We start from the raw sequence: 13,772 nt of genomic DNA, 5'->3' as shown, positions 1-13,772 counted from the left end.
CCCCTTGCTCAGTAGGCTATCTACTTATCCTTAAGCAACTTGGTAATCCTAAAGAACACCTAAGGTCAACTTTCTCTATAAATATATCATTATAACTTCATATGAGGTAACTTGAGTCCCACTCTTAAACTCTCTAGCTTCCACATTCTTTCACCCTCTGACTTAAGCATCAGAGTGTGCAGATTTTCTCACGTGAAGATCAGGTGCGTTTCTTCCTGTCTAAAATTTGGCATCAACAATATCAATTAAACTCTCAAACTTTTATAGTGATTCAATTTAGACCCTTTATTATGTTTACTTTTTAAAATCATCCCTATATCAATTCTCGTATATGTATAGACTTCTTCAAATGCTAGTTTGACAAAATGAACTTTTAGAATTGATACATGAACGATCCTAGTTGAAAAACTTATCTAAAATGATTCACTCAGTTTCGGAATTTAATTGATACAATTATAACTCTCATACAATTTATTCCAAATGAGAATGCAATGAAGTTTGTAAATTGACCACTTACAAAAGTTTAGGATTTAAATCAATACAGTTATTAGTTTATGGTTTTAATTGATACAATCCAATATTTAGGAGTATATATTGATATTTTTTCTATTATTATTTTATGACATAAATTACAGAGGATCAAAAATTTCGTGAGGGAGTATATACCAATTTGACACCCGTCATTTTAGTATATATATATGTTCATGTGAGAGTGAAAACTCGAACTTCCAACGAACTATGTTCAATTAAACATTCTTTTATTAAGTTTCTTTTTACATCTAAAAAATGTTTGTCAGAATTTTGAGAAAATATATTTTTATTTTTAAACTCATCAACTCTATATTCTTGCTTCTAATGAAAGTTGGAGGCGTCACTTCTATTCATGAGATAAATATTGACGTGGAGTTTGTCCAATTTTGGATTCGAAAGATTCTAATTTTTTACTGTTTAAAAATATCATTTTAATCTTAAGATTGGTTATGCATCAACTTACTTTTAAATGTCTAAATTTTATATTCTTACCTTATAGAAAAGGGTTGTTTTTAAATATAAAAAAATAAATCAAAATATTTATAAGATAATAACAAAATTTTAGAACTATCAATGATAGACGTGATAGACACTGATAGACTTCTATTAGTGTCTATCAATATCACTGATAGGTATTGATAGAACTATCCGTCTCTATTAGTGTCTATCATTGACAATTCTAAAATTTTACTATATTTTGTAAATATTTTCAACAGTTTTACCATTTGAAATAATTTTTCTATAAAAAATTTAAATTAAGCCTTAGTTTATTATTAGCTTTTTAAAAGAAATTCAATTTCAATTTATATGGATTAAAACAATATTTTTCAAAATTTATATAATATATGTGGTCATTCCTTCCCATTTTTCAAAATTTTTAAATATGAAATTCCATAAATTGAACTAGACTAATTTGTGATTTATTTTTTTCTTTTTACTTTCAGAGAGTTGTAGACAAAACGAATTAGATAAATTTATATTCTCATCATTTAAGACATTAAAAATGAAATTATAGGTTAATCATATTAAAATATCACAAGTTTGGTCTAAGAATTGGTGAATAATATTCCATAAATGAAATATTTATATAACTAATCCTTACAAATGATTATCTGATATTATTTATTTGTGAGTAGAGGAATAGTTTTTTTAGTACAATTAGAGATAGAAAGATTCAAGTCATATATCTTGTGGTCACAATCACTCTATGTCAATTGAGCTATGAAAGAAAGAAGAATCAATTTTAAAAAGTTAAGACAGTTGTGAGAGTTCTATAGTTTGTTAAAAATCAATTCATAAACGTATGCTTTTGTTAATTGACCTAGGGTTAAAAAAATCAAAACAATACTTTTGTTAATTGAATTATGGTTAAAAAATAAAAACAAAACAAAACAAAACCAGAGAAGTTACTTCAATTTTTTTTTTTACGGATTCAAACAATATATCTTTCGATCGTTAACATTTTCGCATATCAATTAAACTATGCTCACTTTGGCTTTTTCAAGGAAAAAGTTAGTTTCAATTGAGTTGTGGTTTAAATATATTTTCACTCTGAAAATATAATTTAAACCATGATGTTCCCCTTTATAGGATCAATGTTTTTCCCTTACATTAACATGAGTATAACTTAATTGACATAAATTTTGTACTCTCAACCTCAAGATCAAATGCACGATTTTTCAATCCCATAATATCACAAAAAAAAAAAAAAAAAATCCATATTTATATAAAAAAACTAAATACAAGCATAATTCTATTGATGCACATAAGAGGTTTAAATCCTCCACCCCACCTATAGTAAAAAAAAACAAAACATTTTCAAACAAAAATTATTTTAAAAATGTCAATCCGCATATAGCTTATCATTCTATGTCGACTTTTGTGTGATACAAGATTTTTTTTCCCGCTCGACTTCTATTTTTGTCATCGTTAAACTTTAAAAAAAAAAGAAAGAAAAAAAAATCTAGAAATATAACATATATTTTCATTGGAAAAAATCCCCAAACTATCTAGCTTTCTCAAATTCAAATTTGATCCATTTGATATGTACAAGATAAATTACACGAGTTCTAGAATGAAGAAAAATAGGAAGAAAAGGGTCAAACCAGGGCATGATTGTAGTCTTGGAAGTGGAAAGTTTTGTGAATGAAATGGGACAACCACTTTGAAGCAGCAAAACAGAGCATTGCAATGGTGACAATGGTGGCCCTGACTGCTGCTGAAATTACATTCTGCTTTGTCAATGCCAAAGCTCCAATTGCAGCAATGGAGATGACCTGAAGACTCACCTCAACTATGTTTAGAGCTTTATATGCACCATTGCAGCTCTTGCAGTTCACCACATGGCTCCAATATCTGAAATTCATTAACCAATTACAAAAACGATCTTATTTCTTCGTGGACAAACCTTAGGTCTCAGTTGATAATCATTTAGTTTTTTATTTTTTAAAATTAAGTCTATGTCCACCTGTTGATTTTTCTGTTTTGTTGTCTACGATAAAATTTATTTTTATTTATAGGATTTAACTAAGAATTCAAGTATTTACTTAAGAAAGATAAAAACACGATTAACAAAAAAAAAAAGGAAAAAAAAAGCCACTTTTTAAACCAAACAATTATCAAAAAGGGTCTAATTTTTTTGTTAATAATTTTACTTTAGATTAGATTAGTGTAAGTCCTACATTGGTTTGATAAGAAAAAATCAAGAATATATAAATGAATATATGAGATTTTTTGGGTGAAACCAAAATCAAGCTACAAAATAACACTTTTAGTCTTATCCCAACATATTCTAACTAGGTTAAAAGAACACTTTTAGTCCATGAATTTTTATAAAAATAACAATTTAGTTTTTATCCTATCAAATTTATTTAGTCTTTATACTTTACAAACGATGTAGTCTTTGTACTACCAAACTAGTAGAAATGTTTTTACTTACGAGGTCATGGGATAGAAGAAACATGTATAGGCATATGAACTTTTCAAGAATGATATTTCTTTTGTCTTCTCTCTCACTTTGTTTCCTATATGGCTCTAGAAAATTGTCAAAATAACCCTCCCTTCGAAAAGATACCAGAAGAGGATAGGAAGTTACCTAGGGCTCACTTGGGAGCAGTTTTCAAAAAATAATTCCGTTTAGAAGATAAATTTAGCAGACATACTTTACTATAATTCTTTTTACTAGGAAACAACTGCTTTTACTTCAGAAGAAGTAAACTCAACGTTAGTTTTGTAGTTTAAACGCTAATTTTGGCAAAAAAGTTAAACCGCTCACACACGATCATAAGTTTTTTAGAGACTATTGTAGGAATTGTACGTATCTCTTTCAATAATTTAGACTCCGTTTGATAATTATTTTATTTTTAATATTAAATTTAGTCTATTTCTTACAATATTTTTCATCTTTCTTAAGTAGGAGTGTTGAATTCTTAGCAAAATTTCAAAAACATAAACAGGTTTTTTAAAACTACTTTTCGTAGTTTTTAAAATTTTTAAAAACATTGGTAGAAAGTAGATAACAAAACGAAGAACTTAGAGGTCAAATGTGTACATTTATAGGTGTTGTCAAGGAAACGGCTTAATTTTCAAAAACTAAAAATAAAAAACTAAATAGTTACCAAATAGAGCCTTAATTTTTAGTTTTTGGCTTTTGATTTTTGAAAATTAAACTATTTACACTACTTCTACCTATAAATTTTTTGGTTTTGGTATCCACTTTTTACCAATGTTTTCAAGAACGAAACCAAAATCTGAAAATTAAAAAAAATAGTTTTAAAAAACTTATTTTGTTTTTAGAATTTGACGAAGAATTCAAGTGCTCCTTCAACTCTAGTATGGAATTTAAGAGAAAACAAACAGAAATTTTAAATACTAAAAATTAAAAACAAAATCGTTATCAAATGAGACCTTAATATTATGGGGAGTTGAGTTTCAGAAATTAGAGGATACCTTTCAAACACCTGTTCTCTAGGAGGCAGCGGAGGAAGGGAGCCAGAATATTTGCCTCCCCAATCAACTCGACCACCTGCATACTTGTTCAACCATCTTCTAAATCCAACAACCAAAGCATCTGATTTTACTGGCACATAACAAGCTTTATGCCAATTGGAAGTCCCTATTTCCTCCAATTTATGCTCCTAAATTCGGAACAAACTTCATTAGGAACTGTACTTGACAGGCGAATAAAATATCCACAAACAAACTGTCTTACCTCAACACGGAGAAAATACATGTCTGAATCTAGAATCAAGTTCTGCCCTATATGAAATATCCATCGTGGGACAATATAGTTTACCCATTTCCCAAAGTTCCTAGGGAAGGCCCATATGATTCTGCTTTTACCTGGACTAACCGGGATGCAGAAGAAAACCAGAAATGATCTTCGCTGCGAGATTTCAGTTGGCGGTTTCTGAAGCAACAAAACTTTTCAAGAATCAGACCAAATCACGAAAAAAGAACAAAAAATATGCAGTTCAAGAGTCTAAGTTTAGATTACTGATGAAGTATTGATATAATGAAATTTACTGTAACCTATCTGTTTAGGTTTTTGGGTTGACAGGTGATTTAGCATGCTATCTATTAAGAAAATAACAATGAATGATAAATAGAAAAACGTAAATAATAGATAATTAATTTACGTGGTTTAGTGACAGTATGTTAGCTACATCCAAACGTAGAGGGAGAGAGCAGTTTATTATTAGAGAGAAAAGATCAAATTACATATTCAAAGATATAAGTAGAGTTAGAGAATTTATATAGCATGCTCCTCTAAACTCTACGGCCAAAATTGTAAATAACATAAATACGAATACAACTTAGATTTAGGGGTGTTGTCCCCAAATCCCTATTAAAGTCCGTCGCTCTAGGACCCCAATTCATTGACCCTCGTGCTAGGTCATTCGAAGTGTCAGATAATAGATTTAAAGCATTCCAATACTATTATTGTACGAGATCCTGTCAATGAACCTCTATACAATTTCAAACTCACATACGAGGGAAGTGCGAATTATTGAAGTAATTAAATTTACCATAATCTATCATACCTTAACTTTTGAGTTTATGGATGATTTAACAATTATCAACTCAAACGCAACGAGAGACACGGAAATGCAGTTGTGCTGTTGTCTAGTATACCTTTACATTTGCAGTTGATGATACAGATTCATCGTTCTTGCTGGAGCTCTCTACATTTTCTTGAACCAACTCTGGGTCAAGGAAGAAATAATAGACACAAGGTGCAAAAAACTTGTGACGGAGCCTTTCTTGTTTGCCAACAAAACCATCTGCTTTTAACTTTTCAACAATCAATTCGAGTGGTCTGCCACCTTCCCTGTCAGCTTTCACTGTGAATGAACACATGATTATTGTTAGTCAAAGCAATCCTTGTGAAAGCCTCAAATGCAAGAGTTGAGAAGATAGAATTGGCAAAGATATCTGTTTGTTATTGATGGAGGGGCTGGAATTATCCTGTAGTGAGCGTATGGAACATGGGCAGGGTCCATCAGATTTTCAATCAGTATCTCATACCTGAAAACGCCAATTTTCAATGACAGAGTAATCAGATTAGGATATCACTACTAAATGACATTGTAGGAGTTCAAACACATAATCTACTATTTTGATACATATTAAATCATCACTAAACTAAGAAGTTCAAATGAATGAATAAGATATACATATACTCAAAACCCTTTCCCTTCCCATTCTCATCCAAACTATTATCTAACAGCTAATCACATCAACAATTACGCAAAAACATAACATCCTTCTTGTTACAATCTACTTTTCATTCAAACCTCGGTTCCGTCTTACGAAGTTCGTTAACTATCTTTTGAAAAACATGGTCTGAATATCCATGACAGCGCAAATTCAATCCATGAATGTATGCGGACGGTTAATTCCTAAATTCAGAAACTAAAATGAGTAAACATTACCTAAAGAAGATAAATAAGAGTGATTAAACAGAATTTTGATTCATTTTGCGTTAGCTGCTTGCATTTGACATTTCAAAAAGCATTCGAAATCAAAGGGAGGCTCCGACGTGATTACCCGTAGGCCATATCCCTGTTGCCCTCTAACTTAACATAAGATGGGTCGTCCAGCTCCGGAATAAAGGGAGGTTTCTTCTCCATAATGATATCTTTGAATTTGGGGTCCGAGTTTGGCCAGAACCATACTATGCCATTCTGCACTGTGCTTGGGTATACAGCTACGCATGCCTTCTTGGATGAGTGAACCTGCATTTTATAACAATTGATGTAAATGTTCACAACATTTGTAAATTCAGCCTTCAATAGTGTTATACATGAAAATATTCATTCTCAATGATATGATAATATGCGTGTTTTTAAAATATTACTTCACAAATATGAAGGTGAAAATTCAAGCCATGGACCCTATAGGAGAGGTATAGATGTCTTAACTATCAATTTATGCTTTAAGCTAAGTTGATAAATGATAAAGCAAAACTCTAGATCATCATTGTTTGTATATCTCTTCCTATAGGAACCAAATTACAAAGCAAAACTCTAGATCATCATTGTTTGTATATCTCTTTCTATAGGAACCAAATTTGTAATTTAATCGAAAGAAAATAAAGGAATCAAAACATCACTTTTTACTTTTAAAAAAATCACTTTTTATATTACAAATTTAGTCCCTATGGGTTTGAAAAAATTAAAATTTAGTTCTTATGATTTAATTAGAACTTAGCTCCTATGATTAGCTTCATAAGTGATGGACTATTCATGATACAAGAAAATAAGCCAACTTATTTACAAATATAGTAAAATGTCAATATCTACTAGTGATGGATGATGACATTTTACTATATTTAAAAATATTTACAGCACTTTCATCATTTAAAACAATTACCTCTTTTTTTAACATTTTTATTTTAAAAATATTTCTAATATATATATATTATTTTTATAATCATTATTATCTATTTTTGTTCTTTCAAAAGTTTCTATCCCCAGTTTATAATTAAAATTTAGTTCTTACTATAGGTATTATTTATTAGAAATTATTTATGGGATTTTATCCAAACATAAAAACAAAATTTTAACTTCTAAATTAAATTTTAACTTTCTTCGGGATCAAATTTGCAATTCGATCAAAATAAGATAAAGGAATAAAAAACTTGATAAAACAAAATCCCTTTTTAAAAGTACTCCAAACAGACGTTAGAAAGGAGCAGAGAATAAACTTATTACCGGAGGACCATCAGGGGGCGCCTGAGGGATGAATTTACAGTCACCGGAGCCATTAAAGCACCATCCATGGTACACACACTGCAGTCTCCCCCACTGATCGATCCTCCCTTCCGACAACGGCGCCAATCTATGAGGACAACTATCATCAAACACCTTCCACGCATTCTCATTCCGATCCCACCACACCACCAAATCCAATCCTAAAACCTTCTTCGCAATCGGCACTCTCTTGTCCAAATCGCACAACGGCATCACCGGATACCACTCCGCAAACCAATCGAACTTCTCCTCCTCCATCTCCGGTTGTTCTGTAGTTACCACATCGGACGCCATGGCCGTGCGAAGTAATTCGCACTTCCTCAACACATTTCGATGGGTCGTCGTCTTGAAATTGAAAGATGATCTCAATCTCGGCAGCGGATTCCGATTCGAGGCGACGTAGTAGGGATTGCGGGTTAGGGATTTGTTGAGTGTGGTTGAGATGTGAATTAGACGAGGAGAAGAAATTCTCGCAACCTCCATGGTTAATTCTGATTCTGGTTCTGATTCTAATTCTGGTTCCTAGAGTGGGGAAATGGAACAATCTGACGCCTCTTGAAGCGGAAAATTTGAAATCAAGGCGTGTAAGTCTGGAAATCGATCATGGAGTAGATGGAAACTTGCGGAGAAGAAAAGTTTGAAAGGTTTTCAGCCATTGATGAACTGGATAATGGGCTTCGGAATTATTCAATAACATTTTAGCGCCAATTAACGGAAAATTTCACAAAATGACCCAAATCTCAAAAACATCTCTGAGAAGGTCTTCATCTTTTACCTATATAAAATATCAATTTTATCCCACTTAAATAACTCTTTAGGCCGCATTTACGAATGCTTTACAAAGTCGTTCACCCCACTTTTCCCTTGCGATTTTGCTCTCAAGTTTCTTCCGTTTTCTCTCGTCGTCTCTCATCTTCATCTGAATGTTTGGCCACCTTTTCATTGGTCATTTATACACATTTTCTACCGTTGTCGTGGTCTGAAAAGTATGTGACTCTTCTTCTTGAATGCATGTTGATATTCATTTAGGATTTTTATCGGTGTTTAGGGTTCGTGCCTACCTTTTATTAAATGATCTCTCAACTTTTGTTAAATGATCGTGTATTCGTTTATAATCGATCAGTTAGATAATCCTAGGCGAACGCTTAGTATTTTCTAAACGATAGGTTAGAGAAACTTAAATGATCATTTAGATAAAGATGTGTGATCATTTAGTTTTGTTTACGCGATCGTTTAATTTTTTATAATGCTATTGTTTAGTTTTTTGTTATGCGATCGTTTAGTTCTTTGTAATGTGATCGATTAGTTGTTTGTTATGCAATTGTTTAGTTTTCTATTACGCGATCGTTTATTTCTTTGTTATGCGATCATATAATTTTTTGTTATGTGATCTATTTGTTTTTGTTGCGTGATCGTTTAGTTATTTGTTATGTAATCGTTTAGTTTTTGTTATGCAATCGTTTACTTATTGTGGTAATGTATATGTTTGGTATAGATTGCTAGGTGGTCATCCCTGCTGAGAAATATTTCCTTGCTATAGTTTCTTGTTAAGTCCACGAAACTGCATCGACGATTAAGAATAAGTTGGTAGAAGAGAAGATGAGAATCTATAGGAAAAAGCTGTTTGGTCCACTGTTGGACGTAGATCTTATATTTAATGGGCAACTTTTCCACCATTTTCTGTTAAGGGAGGTAACCGATGTGAACCCAAATGTTATATCATTCAACATACTGGTGAAGAAGGTAACATTCTCCCAAGACGATTTTAATTTGATAATTGGGTTGTGGCCGACCAAAGAAAGAGTAGAAAGAGCAACAAGCGGTGAGAAACTGTGACAACTCATTCTTGGACCAAAGGACCCAAATGATAAGCATGAGGTGGCTTCATGAGAGTTAGCCAAATTTGAGGAAAAAGCTAGCTAGGGAGGTTACTTGACAAAATTGAGGAAGTTGGAATTCATGCAAAATTCTCTATAAATATGAGCTGTGGGAAGATGATTGATTTGACCTTTTTTACTGAACCAAAATAGGTGAAAGTCGTCTGAAAGCTGAATGAGTGAGGAAGAAAAGATGGGACTGCTGAAAGAAACTCCAGCGAATTGATGCTAAAAATCATATAAGAAACCAGGTAGTATAGATTCAAAGTTCAATCAGGCAGTTCATGATGTTTGATGAATTTCGAGCGTTTCATGAATAATTAAGAGTTCTAATTTTGAGGTAAGCTAGTTCAAAAAATATGTAAGAAGTTAATAGAAGGAAGTTTTGAATTTTATAAATAGATTTGAGTTATATGTTCTGAAAGTGGAACCTAGGATTTAGGTGATGAGGAAGCGAGCAACTGACTAAGGGTTGAAAGAAGCAAGTAGAGTGAGCATTTGGCTTATGTTAAGAAGAAAATTTTCAACTAAGTTGAAGCTCTTTGAGTGTAGATTATAACCCTAGGCTGCCATGAGAAGATGTGGCCAGAAGGATGCCCAAAAGTGAAGGGAAATCGATGAAGGTCAGAATTCGAAGTATCTGGAGCAAGATGAAGTATTTGGAGCATTCTGAGCTCTAGAGGAGGAATTAGAGACTCAAATTTAGAGGTAAGCTTTCTGATAAAATTCCTAACAAGTTTCATGAAGGAAGTTGTGTCTAATTCGAGCTGGAATTGATGCTATAAGTGTTGGGAAATGAAGGAAAATAGGAAGAACCATGTGTTCAAGGAGAGACGATGCGTCTAAGAAGGGACCATGCGGCCAACTATGTTACAGAATGAAGGAGTGTTTGTTGGCCTAAGGGAATCCCAAGGTTTAAAAGGCTAGGAGGAGAGCTAACTAAGTGTGAGTGGCTTCTAGCTTTTAAAGTATTTCAAATTTTATGCTTTTACTAGTTTTTAAGTTTTAGCATGTTTGAAAATGATCAAATATAGTATGTTTGATATATGAACTCATAGCATGCTTTAGATGAGTTAGGACTCAACATATTTAAGTTTTCCTAAAAGCCAAAGTTGGATGCATAGAGTGTTAGGGTTGATGCCCTAAAGTCTCATGTCTTGTAGTTTGTAAACAATTTGTATGAACGTTTGTGTTTTATGATATATGATATTTACTTCACATCTTGTTTTTGCTCAGTTGTATATTTTATTTGCTTTACCACAAATCAATAAACATAAAATCTCTAGTTATATGTATGTAACTCAAGCATGTATGTGGTGACATATAAGTGGATCATGTCTTGAGTGATAACCAAAATGATCTGTAGTACATGGATATAGGAGGGAAACCTTATCCTAGTAACGCTACGGATGCAGTTCGCTTTGTGGAATGGTCACAAGTGTTATGACTTATCACAGATGGTCTAATCCCGATCATTCGTGTAGGGGATATGCGAGCGGGGGCATATTATAAAAAGATGTATAAGACCTGACCACGAAGTGTTAACGTCTCGTTATATAACACTGTTCATGACAGAGACTTCACTTCACTAGGATGACCATGGGTAACATGACCTCAATCCTGAGTGAGTTAGGAACTCCTGCCATTGAAGGTGGTCCTTTGATTTGTATGGGTGCAAGTGGCCAGGTTGCCGATTCAAACCTACCATTTTAGGGATTCATCTGATTTGGGAGCTGGGAACTCAGCTACACAAGATGGAATTCACTTCTTCCTCGAGGCAGGGGTAAGTAGATAGATAGCTCCCTTAAGGGCTTATTCTAGGGCTTGAACGATGTGGTGATACACACCTTCTGTTGGCCCGAGAGGTGTTCACACATAGTTGGACTATTTGTATTGTTCATTAGAGGAATAAGTAGTACTTAATGAGTGAGATGTAACTATAGGAGCAAAACGGTAAATTGGCCCTACTGTACTAACAAGCATCTGTAAAGGGTCATCGTACTCGTGATTAGTTATATCCGATGGACACAGAAATATATCTGTGGTAAGAAGAGTTCAGCTGTTGATTTTTAGTGGAATACTTGACAGTTAACGGATGGTGGATCTCATGGCTAAAGAGTTTAGTTAGCTATTCATGTATCGTTGGAGCTTCGAGCCATAGGTCCATTAGGTCCCCTGGGAAGCTTGGATAAAGTTGAGAATCAGTGTTTGGGTCAGTTTGAAATGTTCAAATCGACAAGAGGGAGTTCGATTATATATGATATAATTGGATTGGTTAATTATATATGATATAATTGACTAAATGTATGAGATACATTATTTTGGAGGACATTATATATAAATATGATTTATATCAAGTGGAGGAGAAATTATTATAGTAGATATGTGATATCAAACTATAGGGTAAGAATATAATACGATTATAGTCATTAATTATTAAATTGGTTAATTATATGATAATTGGCCGAAAACCTCTCATCGGTCGTGCGTTAGTGGGAGAATCCGAAGTTGGTTATTGTAACCGAAGAATAAAATGAAAATTTGTTTCATTTTGTAAAAAGTTCGAAAATTCGCAATCGGTGTGAAAACGTAACGATCACCTAGTTTGAGAGCCTATACGATAGTTGCTCATCATCTAAACGATCATACACCAGCACCTAAACGATCGCATGCCCGTCTCTAAACAATCGCTTAGCTTTCTTAAACGATTGTATAGCGTGTCATGTTTTCTAAATGATCGTCTACTATTTATTAAACGATCACTTAGTAAAACCTACACGATCATGTAGCTTCTTCTAAACGATAAACACACAGTTATACGATAGCTCTTTCTCTCCTACTTGCTTTTCATCTACACAATTTATCTTTTCTCTGACCTCTACTAAATTCACCAAAGACCACACTTTGGATTCTCACTCCAAGAATACCAAGGGCTCCAATTGGTGGTGTCGCCCCCACTGCCTTCTTGTTCGTGATTGTTCGTGTTGCTTCTGTTTGTGTAGACGATCGTGCTGTTACAGCCGACTTATTTGCTGGGCGATAGAGTTCGCGTAGAGGTTCTTCCGCTGCGTCTGAGTTCAATGTTTGAAGAGGGTCTTCAACTGGTATGAGAACTCTTTTCCTTGTGTTTTTATTGTTCGAAGCATGCCGTTAATTAGTGTGAATTGCATAACTGTTTGATAGAATGTGTGTGTGGTAATTTCGGTCACAATGAAATCGAAAAGATTCGAATGCGCTCATGAATGCTCTTCGTTAAGAGTTCCTTCATAGAGAGTCCTACGAAAGTAAGTGTTAAACTCATGTTTTATCTAAAGCATCAAGATTTTAAAAGGAAGCTAAAGCATGAATTTCTTAAGAAAGCTAGATAATGTTCACTAAAACACATGGTTTAATGTCAAAAGCCATGCTTGTCAGCGCAAGGTTGAGGTTATATGAGTTAGTTTCATAAACTAAGCATTCCTACATCTTCAAAGTATGTTTTTATACAAATGTTTTACTAGAGAATTCCTTAAAATAGTTCTTATGTTTAGTTATGAATGATTTGCTCCTAGTATTTCAACGCATGACTTATAGTGAACAAATTACTCATGAGTTTTATACATGATTTCATCTGAAAGAGATTAGCTCAAATGTTCTAGAGCATGATGTTTTCATGTACAATGCATGCATTCCTAATGATTATGTGTTTATTTGATGATATTCCCTCAGAATGATGTGTTAATAAGGAATACTCTTTTAGAGTTCTTATGAGAAATATGTTTTAGTACCCTAGTTATGGAACCTAATACTAAAGGTTGTGAAGGTATCATAGTCCTGTTACCAAGGAAAATCTCTACGTGCACGTAAGAGTATTATAGACATTGTTGGTGAAGTGGAATTCCACCTCAGCTACGATTTTCGACGTTGGGAATGTGAGCAAGAGGGGCTCCACCCAACTAAGGTTTAGAAGGGTACAAAGATTTTATATGATTGATTCATAAGTTCTTTTCAGGGTTTTCAGAATTATTATTATCATATGATGATATTTTATTATTTGATGAGCTTAGTGATAAGCCTATTTTAACCCTGGAACTATGGGGATGTTTTCAGTGATATTTGTTTTATGAATCTT

At 33.1% G+C, this 13,772-nt stretch overlaps 1 protein-coding gene across 1 annotated transcript; it reads right to left on the bottom strand.

Annotated features, from left to right (window-relative positions):
* Positions 1–2,493: 2,493 nt before the first annotated feature.
* On the bottom strand, positions 2,494–8,501 carry LOC120071834 (protochlorophyllide-dependent translocon component 52, chloroplastic-like). The gene is made up of 7 exons (XM_039024227.1): positions 7,746–8,501; positions 6,580–6,767; positions 5,965–6,057; positions 5,665–5,875; positions 4,742–4,939; positions 4,480–4,667; positions 2,494–2,886 (listed from the first exon to the last, which is right to left on the bottom strand). The coding sequence occupies exons 1-7, from the start codon at positions 8,265–8,267 to the stop codon at positions 2,631–2,633; spliced, it is 1,656 nt and encodes a 551-aa protein (XP_038880155.1). The 5' UTR covers positions 8,268–8,501; the 3' UTR covers positions 2,494–2,630.
* Between the last annotated feature and the right edge of the window lie 5,271 nt (positions 8,502–13,772).

This window comes from Benincasa hispida, chromosome 2 (genome assembly GCF_009727055.1).
Source record: "Benincasa hispida cultivar B227 chromosome 2, ASM972705v1, whole genome shotgun sequence".
NCBI classification, from domain to species: domain Eukaryota; kingdom Viridiplantae; phylum Streptophyta; class Magnoliopsida; order Cucurbitales; family Cucurbitaceae; genus Benincasa; species Benincasa hispida.
This window is presented reverse-complemented; position numbering and strand designations above follow the sequence as displayed.

Excerpts from the sequence above, each read along its gene's own strand:
- LOC120071834 (XM_039024227.1), bottom strand. The coding sequence starts at position 8,267 with ATGGAGGTTGCGAGAATTTCTTCTCCTCGTCTAATTCACATCTCAACC. Across the intron at positions 6,058-6,579 it reads AACAGGGATATGGCCTACGG|GTATGAGATACTGATTGAAA; the intron begins GTAATCACGTCG and ends TGGCGTTTTCAG. Across the intron at positions 2,887-4,479 it reads AGAGAACAGGTGTTTGAAAG|ATATTGGAGCCATGTGGTGA; the intron begins GTATCCTCTAAT and ends AATGAATTTCAG.